This window comes from Silurus meridionalis, chromosome 17, assembly GCF_014805685.1.
Source record: "Silurus meridionalis isolate SWU-2019-XX chromosome 17, ASM1480568v1, whole genome shotgun sequence".
In the NCBI taxonomy this organism is placed as follows: domain Eukaryota; kingdom Metazoa; phylum Chordata; class Actinopteri; order Siluriformes; family Siluridae; genus Silurus; species Silurus meridionalis.
In genome coordinates, this window is record NC_060900.1 from 10,881,166 (window position 1) to 10,899,053 (window position 17,888).

Here is a 17,888-nt window from a genome sequence, read left to right on the forward strand (position 1 = left end):
AATCACAGTCTCCATATGTGCAATAAACCTTTAATTTTCTCAGAATGGAGTGATAAAGGTGTTCTAGCTGACATATAGGAGAAAGTGAACTGTGGTCGTTTAATGATTTGTGAGCAGTATATAATTTACCAGGGACCCCCTTTGTCTTTTATCTATGCTTGGAATCTGCCATGAGAGCATACTGGGTACATTGGGGTACTAATATCTCTTGTTTTACTACACACAAGGTGCTGACAGTAAATAGAATTGTGAGGGATATAATGCCTTTCTTTTGTTTGTTTCTAATAAGCAGTTAGCAATTTTCAAAGATACAGTGTACACAGAGGATAGCATGTCCTGAATCTGTTGAGGTTCAGGATGGGCTAATCTTAAAATCAGTAAAGGAAAAAAAAAAAATCATCATCATCATAATCAACTAATTTGCTACAAAATGGTTCATAGGATGTTACTCACCCCTTGAAAATGCTATTGAATGAAGTGCTCTTCATCTTCCAATTGTAATTGCTGTTTAGTATATTCTGTAAACACCTACAAACAAACAGTTTTTCACAAAAGTGAGTGTACCCCCTCAAATTTCAGCAACCATTTTAGTAGATCTTCTTAAGGAAAAATACTAGGGATGTGTTCACTTTTGTGAGATACTGTTTGTTTTGGGACTACTTTAAGGTTTTGGAGACTGGTATGTACAATTCTGAATGACATTCTGCAAAGTGATATACCATGCTGTTCTAAGCTTTTACTTTTTAATGTTTTTGCTTCTCTAATTCAGAAAAGGTTTGTATTTTCTGGATTAACTGCACCTAAGAAAATGCTTGCCTTATGTTGCGAGTCTCCACACTCTTTAGTGTGGTTACATTGGGTGTATTTAATTTTAGACATGGATAGATCAGTGCCCAGGATGTGCACAGCCACTCAATAAACTATTTAAGCATACTTAAGTCCAATTTAGAAAATGAAAGACTTTTACAAGTGATGTTTGAACTGTCGTAACACTGTTTACATTGTTTTGCGAAATCTTATTTTTGTTTTTGTTATTGATTGTCTCTGAATCTAATGGGATAGAGGTCAAGAAGGAAGGGGGAAAAGAAAGCATTATATTTTCACAGTGGGTGGATGGGATGGCAATTAAAAAGAAACAGAGTTCAAAGTGTTGCACTTTATTTCTTTTGATGTGTTTCTACATAATATCATTGTAACTAGTAATAAAAAAATATCTAAAAAATAATAATGTGCATTACCAGCATTTATGGCTGTGCTTTACTGGAAACAATAACAGTATTTACAATGCATATTAAAATCTGCACAGCGATATTAAAATAAGTACATTTCTTTATAAAAAAAACTGAACTAAAACTAAGTTCAACCATGTCTGGAGAGTTAGATTTTTTTTTTAAATTGCGATTGAAAAACTACTATGAATATTTTAAGAAAAATAAAAATACTTCCAGTACTTAGCTTGCATAAAGTAAGGTCCATAAGTATTTTGGACACCATTTTAATCTGTAATTTTGCCTAATGATGCACAACAAAGATAAGACTGAACTGATTAGCTTTAATTTATAGGGTTTTAAGATTACGGCAAATTTATTTTCACAGACTTTAAACAATTGGACCAAATAACACAAAAAAAGCATCCCTTCATTCATAATTTTTGGGTGCAATTCTATTGTGCTCAGACTGCCTAATCATCAGAATCAATGTCAAGAAATGTGGAATCATGCATTTGATTCTAACCATAAAAGAGGACTTTCCTTTTTTAGAAGGCACATTTCCCTGTAGTGATTTTTGCCTCATTTTGAGCAAATTGAAAAGCTGGCTAATAAATAACCAGTGTGATTTTAGAATATTCATGCACAAAACATAAACAGCAGAAGCTATTTTCTTTATCGTGCTGTTATTCTTGTCTCCCAGTGACTATCATACCCAGTGTGTCATCATCTTGGATTCTCTTAAAGATGGGATGCTGTAGCTCTTTTCTGTAATTTTTTTGGTAAATAACTGCAGAATTGTATTTTAGTTTAAAATGCCCCGAACAGAAGGAGCTTTGGGCTTTTTCTGTCATGTGAAACTGAACTGTAGTTCTTGTAGTCTCCTGTCAGGTTAGCGTTGATGCAAATTATCTCCACATTCCGGTGACAAATATCTTTTTTTTTTTTTTCTATTATTCCAAAGTGGAATTTCTCAAAATCATATAAAACATAAAATATAAAACAAAATAAGTTTTGGGGGGAAAATCTTTAGTAACTACAATAGATTGAATTTGACCCATCAATGAGTCCTTTAGACTCAAGTTCTAGCAGCCCCATTGCATACCACCAGCATAAACATCATGGTTCAATCTGGGTATGGTATTCTTTGCGTTAGGTGCTGTCTTGCTTTGTGCAAAACATCTCTTTTAGAATTATGCCTGAAAAGTTCTACCTTGGGCTTTTCAGACCACGCCACAAGAATCGATCAGGGAGCATGAAGTCTAATCTGACTTTAACCCCACTGAAAGTCTTCGGGATTTACTGGAGAAAACCTTGGTGGTTTGAAATGAATGCAACTTTGGATGGAAATAAATATTTTGGCAGTTTGTAAGGTTGAAACCACAATGAAAGCATGACATAAAGGTGGTGAACACACTGAAACACAAGACAACAGTAAATCTTTCTTCAGTTCTATGTTTTTGTCTAAATATTTTTGTAAATATTTCAGTTTTAAAATATATATATATATTTTATATATATTATTAATGTCATTGTATCAATGTCAGGTAAATGAACCTACGAGAAGCTCATGATACTTATTTTCTCCCTATGACTGCATATGGACTTTTCCTATTGTTTTTATACCATTTATTATTGACATAGTCAGCATTACCATAAGTGATTTAAAGCTTTAGAAGGAGCAAAAATTTTCTGTTTCTGGTCATTAAATGATTAATGTATAGCCGGATATTCAACCTTGTCTTTTTTGTTTTATGCCCTTTTTAGTGTTTTCTGCCCTGTGGCCAAGCTAAAAGATGGTGAAGCCAGACATTCACACTCTGGCCCACCACCTGAAACAGGAGAGGCTATATGTTGCTTCAGAGAAACAGCTTATCCAGCGTCTCAATTGTGAAGTACTAAAGACAGCAGAAAGGCTCTATCGTTCAGCCTGGATAGCCAAACAACAGAGGATTAACCTTGATCGCCTCATTCTCACCAGGTAACTTCAACAGGAAAGCATAGGAAAATAATTTTTTCAAATTAAGTTTAAAGAAAAACTAAACTTTATGCTATGTATATGTTCTAAATCTGACTAAATATTCACTTATTGTGTACATAGAATCTCATAGAATTAACCACCTATTTCAGTCAAGTAATTTGTAATTAAAGTCATTTTAAATCTGATGATTCCAGTTGCTTGGACTATATATTTTCATTAATTAGATGTTAATTTAAGTTTAACTTCTACATCTTTATCTTTAATTTACAAAAGGCTGACATGCTATGCTCTAGTATCAGTCAGCTCATGCATATTCATGGTGCAGCTACAATCTGCCAGTGTCTGCTTAGAAACAAGCTACAGAATTGCAAACCAAAGTCACCCCTATCCTGGGTGACAAGGACTTGTGAGGGTGGGGTGAAAGCCAGCTGGATGCCAGAAAGCTGCATATTCACTCTTTTTACCTGGAAAGCCTAGGTTGAAAAAGATATTAAAGCCTAAGCTTACTCAAGCTAAACTTACTCTAAATAAGTAAAACCCCATGGGGACAGTCCTGATTGAATAGACTAAACACAGGAGAAATGCTACTGTCTTCTGATAATGAAGAGAAAGTGCTTCCTACACTTAGGCAGTGTCACTATTGATGTAAAAAAAAAAAAAAAAATCACTTAGATGGGAAACCCTGGATATAAGATTCAGTAGAGCATCTTTAAGGGCAAGGGATGCAGCCAGCAATTATTATTTGGGAGTTATGCAGTTTAACCAGTAACCTCTTAAAAAACAAAACATAACTCACCTAAATTCCTGTTTGGCAACTTAAAATAGTCTTCTCTACTGTGATTTTTCCTCAATGTTTGGGAGCTCTGTAGTTTGACACCTGGAGTTATTTGAATTTTTTTTTGAAGAACTGGTTACTTTTTTCTGTGGTTAAAAAGCAGATAAGCGAATAAAACATAAAATATACAGCAATTATGTTTAGCAAATACGAAAATGAAATTCAAGCAGACAACCAAACACCTGAAATGTGCATTTTGCACAAATTTAAATTGAATGTACGCTGAACAAGAACCTAAAAAATGTGGTTGTTTACGACAGGACTCTAAACACTGTGATCTATAGAAAGTAGAATAAAATTTTAAGTAGTGTATTTGTGCGTGGTATTTATTTCATTCGTTATTGTGTTTTTGTTCTTTTATTTGTTATTGTTTGTCTATATATCTTTTATATGAATTTTGTTTGGCAAAATTGTTTACACATTTTATATCACTTATCACACGTGTAATATCAGTAATGTGACCGAAAAGCTTATAAAGAAGAATTAATATTACATTAATATTACAATATTACAAAACATTAAATAGCTTGTAATTTTTTATTGAAGCAGTTTATTATTGGTCTTATTATTAATATTTGTGACCAACATTTAAACAGTTTACATTTTTAAAACAATTTTAAATAAAATGGCAAAAAAAAAAAAAAATAGAATAATAAAATGAATGCAATATACTTTTTTATTATATTGATTGAATTGATATATCAACTGAATTGGATTAAAAATTTTATAGTTTGCATGTGTTAGACCTAGGGCTGGGCGATAAATCGATTTTATTGATTAACTCGAATGTGTAGTTTACATCGATCTGTTTTAATAAAAATCGTGTTTCCCATTAATGTCCGCCGTCGCTTCCCTCTGGGCTTCCATAGTTTCGAATGAACTCAGCCCTCCCCCTGCGCGTTTGCCATAGATATACACAAACGACATGGCAGCGAGCAAGCAAAGGTAGCCACCAATTTACTGCAGCACCTCAAACAGAGGCATGCTGTCGAGTGGGAGAGATGTAGGGCCTTACAAAATGAACAAGACAACGGCAGCACAAGACTGCGCTTAAGAAGCCGCACTTTGTTTAGTGTTGCGCGTCTAATCGAACACGTACAGTATGGTGGTGGGAGCGGTCAAAATACATGTAAAGACGCTTCAAAATTTTTTTTTTTTTTTTGAGGTTTGCTTAATCTTTCAAATAATTCTTATTTAGAATCTCCCTGTGTATTATATTCTTATTTCAAATTTCAAGTCATTTTACTGTGGAGTTTTTAAGAAAAGTAAAGGCAAAATCACTCCAAACATCAGTGCATTTATAACCATGTTCCACATTCAAACACTCATAAAACATTTTTCTTTATAGGTTTGCTCAATCTTTCAAATTATTTTTATTTACATTGTCCCATTGTTACTCTGTTAAATTCTACCTTTTTTTTACGGTGGAGTTTTGGATAAAAGTAAAGGCAAAATCACTCAAAACCTCAGGTGCATTTTCTATCATGTTCCACATTTAAACACTCATAAAACATTTTTCTTTGTAGGTTTGCTCATGTTATGTTATGTTACGTTCTATTTTCTCAATTTACAATGGCAGGGCCTGCCGTCTTGTATTTTTGGCTTGTTGTTTCTGATTGCACTTTAACCCAAAGTGGGTTATAATCCCAGAAAGGTAAATAAACTTTGTTTAATAAAGTTAAAACTTTTTTGTGAACATTTTCTTTGTCTTATGCAGATTAATTTTAAGCAGGGGGAAAAAAATTGATTTAAATCGGATTTTTTGTGAAAAAATCTGGGATTTAGTTAGACCACATTTGGGTAATAAAGATGTGTATGTAAGTGTGCATTTTACATTTAAATATAAAATTTTCTAAAGATATTTATTTCAGCATATTTCTTTACTTACATCCTTCATTCATTCACTCCCTTCATAAGAGTCATGATTTTCTCCTTTTTAGAGACGTTTTTGAAGCTGGACATAAAACGCTAAAGAATCAATAAACACTAGTGCTATGGATTCAAGATTCAAAATGTTTCTTTTTATTAAAACTTTCATTTGACTAAGTTGTATCCTGCATATAACTATGTTTGTGACAAATAGCCCACTGACACTACAATGACTCTAGTTTTTTTTTTTTTATACCCCTGGCATTGTTGTGTATGTTTGTGAAGTTTAAAAAATAAATAAATAAATGCGCTTAAAGTGAGTGGCGGAGACTAATGAAACTTGCACTCGGTCACTTTATACGTTCCTGAGAAAACTCATTTTAACTATATTCCTCACATAAAGGTTTGCATTCTGTATGTGTACAAAACCCTAACCCTAGCCCTGTACCAAATTTTATACGAATGTGTGTACCTTTACACCCCTTATGTATCTGTGTGTGTGTGTGTGTGTGTGTGTGTGTGTGTGTGTGTGTGTGTGTGTGTACAGCTGCAAATAAGTATTTGAACACATGTCTATCAGCTTACATTCTGACCCTCAAAGACCTGTTAGTCTGCCTTTAAAATGTCCACCTCCACTACATTTATTATCCTAAATTAGATGCACCTGTTTGAGGTCGTTAGCTGCATAAAGACACCTGTCCACCCCATACAATCAGTAAGAATCCAACTACTAACATGGCCAAGACCAAAGAGCTGTCCAAAGACACTAGAGACAAAATTGTACACCTCCACAAGGCTGGAAAGGGCTACGGGGAAATTGCCAAGCAGCTTGGTGAAAAAAGGTCCACTGTTGGAGCAATCATTAGAAAATGGAAGAAGCTAAACATGACTGTCAATCTCCCTCGGACTGGGGCTCCATGCAAGATCTCACCTTGTGGGGTCTCAATGATCCTAAGGAAGGTGAGAAATCAGCCCAGAACTACACGGGAGGAGCTGGTCAATGACCTGAAAAGAGCTGGGGCCATCGTTTCCAAGGTGACTGTTGGTAATACACTAAGACGTCATGGTTTGAAATCATGCATGGCACGGAAGGTTCCCCTGCTTAAACCAGCACATGTCCAGGCACGTCTTAAGTTTGCCAATGACCATTTGGATGATCCAGAGGAGTCATGGGAGAAAGTCATGTGGTCAGATGAGACCAAAATAGAACTTTTGGGTCATAATTCCACTAAACGTGTTTGGAGGAAGAAGAATGATGAGTACCATCCCAAGAACACCATCCCTACTGTGAAGCATGGGGGTGGTAGCATCATGCTTTGGGGGTGTTTTTCTGCACATGGGACAGGGCTACTGCACTGTATTAAGAAGAGGATGACCGGAGCCATGTATTGCGAGATTTTGGGGAACAACCTCCTTCCCTCAGTCAGAGCATTGAAGATGGGTCGAGGCTGGGTCTTCCAACATGACAATGACCAAGCACACAGCCAGGATAACCAAGGAGTGGCTCTGTAAGAAGCATATCAAGGTTCTGGCGTGGCCTAGCCAGTCTCCAGACCTAAACCCAATAGAGAATCTTTGGAGCGAGTTCAAACTCCGTGTTTCTCAGCGACAGGCCAGAAACCTGACTGATCTAGAGAAGATCTGTGTGGAGGAGTGGGCCAAAATCCCTCCTGCAGTGTGTGCAAACCTGGTGAAAAACTACAGGAAACGTTTGACCTCTGTAATTGCAAACAAAGGCTCCTGTACCAAATATTAACATTGACTTGCTCAGGTGTTCAAATACTTATTTGCAGCTGTATCCTACAAATAAATAGTTTAAAAATCATATATTGTGATTTCTGGATTTTTTTTTTAGATTATGTCTCTCACAGTGGACATGCACCTACGATGACAATTTCAGACCCCTCCATGATTTCTAAGTGGGAGAACTTGCAAAATAGCAGGGTGTTCAAATACTTATTTTCCTCACTATATCTATATCTATATCTATATCTAATATGTGTGTGTGTGTGTATATATATATATATATATATATATATATATATATATATATATGTATGTATGTATATATGTATATATCTAATGTGTGTGTGTGTGTGTGTGTGTGTATATACAGTGCCCTCCACAATTATTGGCACCCCTGTTTAAGATGTGGTCGTGGACTTCTAAAAATTCTCCTTTTTTAAAACAACATAGAACCCAAATGCAAAAAAGAAAAATCCAACCTTTATTTAAGTACATTACTTTGGTGGTAAAAAATCACACATTTAGAAAAAAAAAAACTTGAAATCATGTGTGCCACAATTATTGGCACCCTGATGTTAATACTTTGTACAACCTCCTTTTGCCAACAAGACAGCACTTAATCTCCTCCTATAACATTTCACAAGATTGGAGAACACAGAGAGAGGATTTTGACCATTCTTCTTTGCACAATCTTTCTAGATCATCCAGTGTCCTGGGTCCTCTCTTATGCACTCTTCTCTTTAGCTCGCCCCACAGGTTTTCGATTGGGTTGAGGTCTGGGGACTGAGATGGCCATGGGAGGACCTTGAGTTTGTGACTGCTGAACCACTTTTGTGTAGATTTTGCCACATGTTTTGGATCATTATCCTGCTGAAAGACCCAATGACGACCCATCTTCAGCTTTCTGGCAGAGGCCATCAGGTTTTTATTTAAAATATCCTGGTACTTCAAAGCGTTCATAATGCCATGCACCCTAACAAGGTTCCCAGGGCCTTTGGAAGAGAAACAGGCCCACAGCATCACAGATCCTCCACCATACTTCACGGTGGGCATGAGGTGCTTTTCGGCATACTCATCTTTTGTTTTATGCCAGACCCACTTAGAGTGTTTGTTGCCAAAAAGCTCAATCTTAGTCTCATCTGACCAAAGCACACGATCCCAGTTGAAGTCCCAGTACCGCTTAGCAAACTCCAGACGTTTACGTTTGTGAGTGTTAGTGAGAAGGCTTTTTCCTTGCATGCCTCCCAAACAGCTTGTTGGCATGTAGAGAGCGTCTGATGGTTGTTTTGGAGACTCTGTGACCCCAAGATGCCACTCTTTGATGCAATTCTGTGACGGTGAGCTTGGGAAATTTTTTTACTTCTCTTACCATCCTCCTCACTGTGCGTTGTGGCAAGATAAACTTGGGACCTCTTCCAGCCTTGTTTGTCACTGTTCCAGTTGTTTTAAACTTCTTAATGATTCCTCTGACTGTAGATACCGCAAGTTAAGGCGAGTGGCTATTTTCTTGTAGCCATTGCCTGACTTATGAAGGTCGACACACATCTGCATTACTTGAATGGTGTGTTCTCTTGTCTTTGCCATGTTGACAAATGGGTAAGAGAATTAGGCCTCTGTGTCACGTCATATTTATACCCCAGGAAACAGGAAATCATGAATTACTAATTAAAAGTCCCTAGATACCCTGACCAACCTTAGCAACTACAGAAAATATATAAAAAAAAACAATTAAATTTTTCAGAGGAATTGTTAGGTGCCAATAATTGTGGGACACATGATTTCAAGTTTTTTTTTTCTAAATGTATGATTTTTTACCACCAAAGTTATGTACTTAAATGAAAGGTTGGATTTTCTCTTTTTTGCATTTGGGTTCTATGTTGTTTTAAAAAAGGAGAATTTTAGAAGTCCACGACCACATCTTAAACAGGGGTGCCAATAATTGTGGAGGGCACTGTATGTATATATATATATATATATATATATATATATATATATATATATATATATATATAATGTATATATATTATGTATATGTACTGTGTGTGTGTGTATATTATAGACACACCTCTCATTCAAAGATTGTCTTTATTTTCATGACTATGAAAATTGTAGATTCACACTGAAGGCATAAAAACTATGAATTAACACATGTGGAATTATATACATAACCAAAAAGTGTGAAACAACTGAAAAATGTCATATTCTAGGTTCTTCAAAGTAGCCACCTTTTGCTTTGGTTACTGCTTTGCACACTCTTGGCATTCTCTTGATGAGCTTCAAGAGGTAGTCACCTGAAATGGTCTTCCAACAGTCTTGAAGGAGTTCCCCGAGAGATGCTTAGCACTTGTTGGCCCTTTTGCCTTCACTCTGCGGTCCAGCTCACCCCTAAACCATCTCGATTGAGTTCAGGTCCGGTGACTGTGGAGGCCAGGTCATCTGGCGCAGCACCCCATCACTCTCCTTCTTGGTTCAGTGTGACTCTACAATTTTCATAGTCATGAAAATAAAGAAAACTCTTTGAATGAGAAGGTGTGTCCAAACTTTTGGTCTGTACTAGGGATGCACCGAAATGAAAATTCTTGTGAATTGTGAAAACACTTGTGTGTACATTAAATAATAATGTACAGGCCCTCTGGCCTGCTGAAAGGTTGTAAAATTAAATATGTTCTTTCATAAAAACAAAGTGCATTCAGAACAAGTGCAACTGCTTAAAGATGCAATACAACACTATCACTGGGAAACTTCCTGCCTTTTCAAAAACATTCGCCACAGACGGAGTGCGTGTGCTCGGAGGGGTTTTTCTTTTCTGTGCCGCGTTCCTCTCATATTCAGCATAGCGATCGGGATGTTTGGATTTCAGTTGATAAATTAAACCCGACGTGGAGAAAGTCTTTGCAGACGCAACCCCTCTTGAAATTTCGGCATTACATGTTTTGCAAATCGCTATCCAAGGGTCTTTCTCAGATATACTGAAATACATCCACACCGCAGACATGTTGTTTTAGACATGCACGTGCAGACTGCGGTTTCTGTTTGCGTCACCACAACAAACTGTTTCGGCCATGTTGTTTCGGTGATCAAAGTCTTTCGGTGGCCGAATATTCGGTGCATCCCTACTTAGGACCATGTGATATTTCAGTTTTTCTTTTTTAATAAATCTGCAAAAATGTCAACAATTCTATGTTTTTCTGTCAATATGGGGTGCTATGTGTACATTAATGAGGAAAAGAAATACACTTAAATGATTTTAGCAAATGGCTGCACTATAACGGAGTGAAAAAATGAAATATTTAAGGGGGTCTGAATACTTTCCGTACCCACTGTATATGTGTATGTTTTTGTGTGTATGTGTGTGTATAAAATAGCATCTTGGAATTGCATGTCTCTTTGTTTTTTTGTGAACATGATAATGGGTGCCGGGTGCCAGCTACATGTACATACCACTCAAGATGATCATCTCATGATGGTTTTTGCAGCACGATAATGAGCTCTGACACGCTGCAAAACATATTTTAAGGAACGAGGAACATGACGAATATGATGACTTGACATCCAAATGCGCAACTTTAGGGTCTTAAAGGATCTGCTGCTATTGTCTTGGTGCCAGATACCAGAGCATGCTTTTAGAGTCAGAACTGTTTTAGTTTACACAATATTATGTTTGTTATAGCTTGATTGTTGTATGAAGATCAATTCACATAGATAGATTAAATAATTACAAAACAATGTTTTAGACTCACTGTATTTCTTTTCACAGTGCTGAAGCATCCCCAGCTGAATGCTGCTTGCATGCTAAGGTGTTAGAGAGTACACAGTTTGTTGATGGCTACAAGACTCTGGGCTTTCAGGAGAGTATCTATGGAGAATTCCTCGGGCGACTGAGGGAAAATCCACGCCTGGTGGCCTCGTGTCTGGTTGCTGGGGAGAAACTTAACCATGAACATACACAAGGAGTGATCCATACTGTATTTACCTCACTTTATGGCAACTGCATCATGCAAGAGGATGAAATTTACCTACTACAAGTACAAAAAGAGAACAACCAGACACCCACATAAATCAGATTTACAAAACAAATTATTTAAACAGTATAAATTCTAAATTTAATCTTGCTTTTGCTATTTTTAAAATTAATAAGCCTAATCTTTTTTTTTTTTTTTTTTTTTTTTTTAAAAACATTTCTAGGTCCTGCGTTACCTTGTTGAGTTTGAACTTAAGGAAAGTGATAATCCACGTCGTCTGCTAAGGCGGGGCACATGTGCTTTCAGTATCCTGTTCAAGCTATTCTCTGAGGGTCTTTACTCTGCCAAGCTATTTCTTACTGCCACCTTACATGAGCCCATTATGCAGTTACTGGTGGAGGATGAAGACCACCTTGAGACTGATCCAGCCAAAGTGACTGAAAGATTTACCCCAACACAACAGGAGCGCCTGTTCGGGGAAAAGGGTTCTGATTCTTACTGTCAAAAAGTTCAGGCCGTTGTTGAATCCAACCAAGCCAAGCTGGTGACTCTTGTTAACTCATTTATTGGCTATTTGAAGCGAAACACCTACTGCTTTCCTCAGAGCTTGCGTTGGATTGTATCACAGCTGTATAAGTCACTGGCACAAGTGGAGGGGCTGGAGTTTGGGGAGGTGAGGACCATGTGCACAGACCTGTTGCTGACTTGTTTCATCTGCCCAGCCATTGTCAACCCTGAACAGTATGGAATCATATCCGATGCTCCCATAAATGAAGTGGCACGCTTCAATCTAATGCAGGTAGGGTTTGCCATATATGTCTTTATATGCATAGTAAGTAGACACGCTAATTATACTGACATCATGTTTTTTACAAAAAAATATAATATAAAGGGCATTTTAAATTTGCATATCCTGCTACAGGTTATCATTTTGAACATGCAAAAAAAAAAAACCAACCTTACATTTACATGATTAGAGTAGGTGGAGGTGGGACTGCATCAAGGATCGGCTCTGAGCCCTTTCCTGCAGGGAGAAGAGGTGGAGAAGGTAAAGGAGTTCAGGTACCTAGGGTCAACAGTACAAAGTAATGGATTATGTTAAAGAAGTGAAGAAAAGAGTGCAGGCAGGGTGGGGTGGGTGGAGAAGAGTGACAGGAGTGATAGTAGGATATCTGCAAGAGTCAAACGGATAGTTTATAGGACTGTGGTGAGTAGTGTTGTATGGTTTAGACAGTGACGTTGAGTAAAAGACAGGAGGTAGAGCTGGAGGTAGCAGAGCTGAAGATGTTTTAGTTAGGAGTGGCAACGATAGATAGGATTAGAAACGAGGTTATTAAAGGGACGTTTAAAGACGTTTTGAAGACAAGGTGAGGAAGGCGCGATTGAGATGGTTTGGACATGTGCAGAGGAGGGGCATGTGGTATATCAGCAGAAGAATGCTGAGGATGGAGCCACCAGGAAGGAGGTAAAAGAAAGGCGAAGGAGGAGGTTTATGGCTGTGGTGAGGGAAGACATGCAGGTAGTTGGTGTAAACGAGGCAGATGTAGAGGACAGGGGTGAAATGGAGACTAATGATCCGCTGTGGTCAATTAATCAATTGGCGAATGATTTAAAATGCAGTAAATTTTTTCTGATCAATTTTTCCTTTTTTCTCAGCTTAAAATCTATTCCTTTTTTCCTGTTTTTAATGTTTGTTTATCATTTTTATAACAATAAATGCACAGGTGATTTAAGTAAATTTTTTTTAGCAATTTTGGCAATTTGACATTTTCACACATGCCAAGAGGCATTTTCCCGCAAGTATGACATCTGGAACCATAAAAAATGTTTGTATACATCTCTTTCTTCAGGGTTTTTCTTAATTGTCTTTATCATTTGCAACATTGTACATTAATAATAAACACATCCAAACTATTAAAAGTTGTGTCCACACATTTGACTGGTACTGTATCTGTTCAAAAACAAAGCAAATACTTATCATAGTTTACCAGTTCCTAAATGAATAGTCTGCATGCAGTCTGCTTGCAAATACATTCTTTGTGAATAATAAAACATCTAAATTATTGTGCAGAAGTATTAGGCACTTGTAAACAAAAAAGTGTTAATTGTTTATTTTGATCAAGAGAAATCCAAATCAATATTTTGTGTGACCACCCTTTGCCTGCAAAACAGCATCAATTCCTCTAGGTACACTTGCAGAGTTTTTGAACAAACTCGGCAGGTATGTTGTATCAAACTTCTTGGAGAAGTACCCACGTGCTCTGTGGATGCAGGAAGCCTCAATTCCTTCTATTAATTCATATACAGTGGAACCCAGTTATCTCGCCCTCGGTTAACTCGACAACCCTATTAAGTCGAGGTTTTGAAGTGGAATCGCCAAATTCTCGCTTTTTCTAAGCATTTTTTATCGGTTATGTCGACTTTTTTTATGTCGCCGAATCCTAATATCTCGAGCACAAGGGGGGAAAAATTTGCTATTTAACGTCGGTTATCTCGGTGCAGCCGCAGAAAAACTTGTGGAAGTGTCGGAAAAATCAAGGCTTACAGCTGCTACAGGTGTTGTATTGTATACTGGTGAATCTCTGCTGTTAGTGCGCATATGCCTTTTGTTGTTAAATGTTATGCGATGAACGGGAGGCGAAAGCCGCGATTGGCGGCGCAGAACGTGGGATGAGCAAAAGCATAGAATGAACACCGGCAGGATCGGGCGGGGGAATCCGCGGTGTGCTTTGGGAAGAAAAGAGCAGCCGGTGAGAGAGTGCCGGTGGGAAGACACGTACCGGAATACACATGAGCGATAACAACGACCGCCGTGAACCAACATATACCAACAATAACGGACGGTGAGAGTGTGGAAGTTTAAATAGGAGCTGGTGATAATGATAAACGAGCACCATATGTGCGCGATTGAAGCGGAGCTTCAGAGAAAGCGGCCGAGAAAGCACCTGACACGCTGAAGGGGGCCGAAGGGGGGCGTGGCAGGTGGATTCCTGATAGATAAACATGTACTGTATGTATTTTTATAGCATGCCTTCATCAAACAAATTCGCGGCAACGCTGTTGTGTAAAAAAACTTTTCAAAAACACGTGCATGCACATTCTCATTTATTAACGCACATCATGTACATAAAGAAATTTCAAGCACGTTAATATATTGCCGCCATTTTGATTTTCGTTTATCTCGATCCTCGGTTACCTCAATGCTTTTTGGCAAACCCCTAGGACATCGACATAACCGGGTTCCACTGTAATAATAATAGACCGACTAAATGATGTTGTGAGATCAGGACTCTGTGGGGACCAAACCATCACTTCCAGGACTCCATGTACTTTGCTATGCTGAAGATGGTTCTTACTGACATTGGCTGTTTGTTTGAGGTCATTGTTCTGCTGCAGAATAAATTTGAATAGAATAAATCAGATGCCTCCTTGATGGTACTGCATGATGGATAAATATTTGCCTATAGGACAAATCTCCAATTCTAGCCCCAAACTCGCAAGTAATCTTCACCATGGCTCCCGTTTGCCTGCAGACGCTCATTATTTTATCGTCTCCAGTCCTTTGGGAAACAACTTTATTGCTACAGCCAAATACACAAAATTCTTTGCGGTTTTTCAAAATAGCTTTAACAGCATATCTTGAAACCCCTTGAATCTTTGCTTGGCAGAGACCTTGCTGATGCAGGATAAACTACCTTGTCTCTTGTTGCTGTTCAGTCTTGCCATAGTGTATGACCTGTGACATGAAACTGTTTTCTACAACCTCACCTTAGTAGCAGAGTTTGAGGGTAGAGGGAACAATCTGAGAAGGGTTCAAGTGTGTGTGTGTGTGTGTGTGTGTGTGTGTGTGTGTATATATATATATATATATATATATATATATATATATATATATATATATATATATATATATATACACATACACAGTGGAACCCGGTTATGTCGATGTCCTAGGGGGTCGCCAAAAAGCATCGAGGTAACCGATGATCTTTATGTACATGATGTGCGTTAATAAATGAGAATGTGCATGCACGTGTTTTTGGAGGGTTTTTTACACAACAGCGTTGCTGAGATTTGTTTGATGAAGGCATGCTATAAAAATACATACGTTTGTTAACAACAAAAGGCATAAGTGCATCTACTAACAGCAGAGATTTACCAGTATACAATACAAACCACCGTCCATTCTCCATACAAACCTTTATTATATTCTCAAACATTATAAACACACAGATCGCTCAAAAAAAAAAAAAAAACAGCAGCTGCACAGTGCCGTCTCACATTTAGTCCACATGTGGAAAGAAAAAAAAAAAAAAGAAACAGTAACTAAGTTTCTGAAAACTTATGACCATCAGGCTGAAGTAATCCGCAAAAACACACAAAGCAAATTTCCGAAAAAACTTACGTCCGCGATGCCGAGGGGGAGATAAAAAAAAAAAAAAAAAAGTCTCAAACGTGAACGGCCGAAGGCGTGGCAGGTGCTTTCGGCCGCTTTCTCTGAAGCTCGGCTTCAACTCCTTACCGAGAGCTGTGCTCCTTACCCTGCTCGCGCCGGTAAGGAGCATGGCTCTCTCGGTAAGGAGCGACGCGCCGGTAAGGAGTTGAAGCCGGGAGCGCCGCACTCCCGTTCATCGAATAACATTTAACAAAAAAAAGGCATATGTGCACTTACTAACAGCAGAGATTCACCAGTATACAATACAAAAACCTGTAGAATCTGTAAGGTTTGATTTTTTCACCACTTTCGTGAGTTCTTCTGCGGCTGCACAGTGCCGATCGACATAACTGACGTTAAAATTTCTAATTTTTCCCCCCTTGTGCTTGAGATATTAGGGTTCCGCGACATAAAAAAAGTCGACATCTTCTTCTTCTTCTTTGGGCTGCTCCCATTAGGGGTCGCCACAGCGGATCATCCGTCTCCATACCACCCTGTCCTCTACATCTGCCTCTTTCACACCAACTACCTGCATGTCTTCCCTCACCACATCCATGAACCTCCTCCTTGGCCTTCCTCTTTTCCTCCTACCTGGTGGCTCCATCTCCAGCATTCTTCTACCAATATAATTCATGTCCCTTCTCTGCACATGTCCAAACCATCTCAATCTTGCCTCCTCACCTTGTCACCAAAACATCCTACATGTGCTGTCCTCTAATAAACTCATTTCTAATCTTGTCCATCCTCGTCACTCCCAACGAAAACCTTAACATCTTTAGCTCTGCTACCTCCAGCTCTGCCTCCTGCCTTTTACTCAATGCCACTGTCTCTAATCCATACAACATGGCAGGTCTCACCACAGTCCTATAAACTTTCCCTTTCATTCTTGCAGATACCCTACTATCACAAATCACTCCTGTCACTCTTCTCCACCCACTCCACCCTGCCTGCACTCTTTTCTTTACTTCTAACACACTCTCCATTACTTTGCACTGTTGACCCCAGGTACCTGAACTTCTCCACCTCTTCTCCTGCAACCGCATCACCCACTGCCCTCCCTCTCATTCACACACATGTACTCTGTCTTACTCCTACTGACTTTCATTCCCCTTTTCTCCAGCGCATATCTCCACCTCTCCAGGCTCTTCTCAACCTGCTCTCTACTCTCACCACAAATCACAATATCATCTGCAAACATCATAGTCCAGGGAGACTCCTGTCTGACCTCGTCCGTCAACCTGTCCATCACCACTGCAAACAGGAAAGGGCTCAGGGCCGATCCTTGATGCAGTCCAACCTTCACTCTGAACCAGTCTGTCGTACCTACTGCACACTTCACTGCCGTCACACTGTCCTCATACATGTCCTGCACCACCCTTACATACTTCTCTGACACACCTGACTTCCTCATACAATACCACAACTCCTCTCTTGGCACTCTGTCATATGCTTTCTCTAAATCCACAAATACACAATGCAATTCCTTCTGTCCTTCTCTATACTTCTCCATCAACATCCTCAAAGCAAATAAGGCATCTGTGGTGCTCTTCCTCGGCATGAAACCATACTGTTGCTCACAGATGGTCACCTCTTCTCTCAGCCTGGCTTCCACTACTCTTTCCCATAACTTCATGGTGTGACTGATCAACTTAATTCCCCTGTAGTTACTGCAGGTCTGCACATCTCCTTATGCTTAAAGATCGGTACCAGCACACTCCTTCTCCATTCCTCAGGCATCCTCTCCCCTTCCAGAATCCTGTTAAACAATCTGGTTAAAAACTCCACTGCCATCTCTCCTAAACATCTCCACGCTTCTACCGGTATGTCATCTGGTCCAACCGACTTTCCATTC

General features: G+C 38.6%; 1 protein-coding gene across 5 annotated transcripts in view; it reads left to right on the forward strand.

Annotated features, from left to right (window-relative positions):
- gapvd1 (GTPase activating protein and VPS9 domains 1) overlaps positions 1-17,888 on the forward strand; it is a 63,837-nt gene that overhangs the window by 4,680 nt on the left and 41,269 nt on the right. For all 5 annotated transcript variants that reach the window (XM_046870659.1, XM_046870658.1, XM_046870657.1 and 2 more), the window contains exons 2-4: positions 2,976-3,189; positions 11,397-11,664; positions 11,825-12,400. In XM_046870659.1, the coding sequence (XP_046726615.1) occupies positions 3,005-3,189; positions 11,397-11,664; positions 11,825-12,400 (1,029 nt within the window). In that variant the 5' untranslated portion in view covers positions 2,976-3,004. The remainder of the gene's footprint in view (positions 1-2,975; positions 3,190-11,396; positions 11,665-11,824; positions 12,401-17,888) is intronic.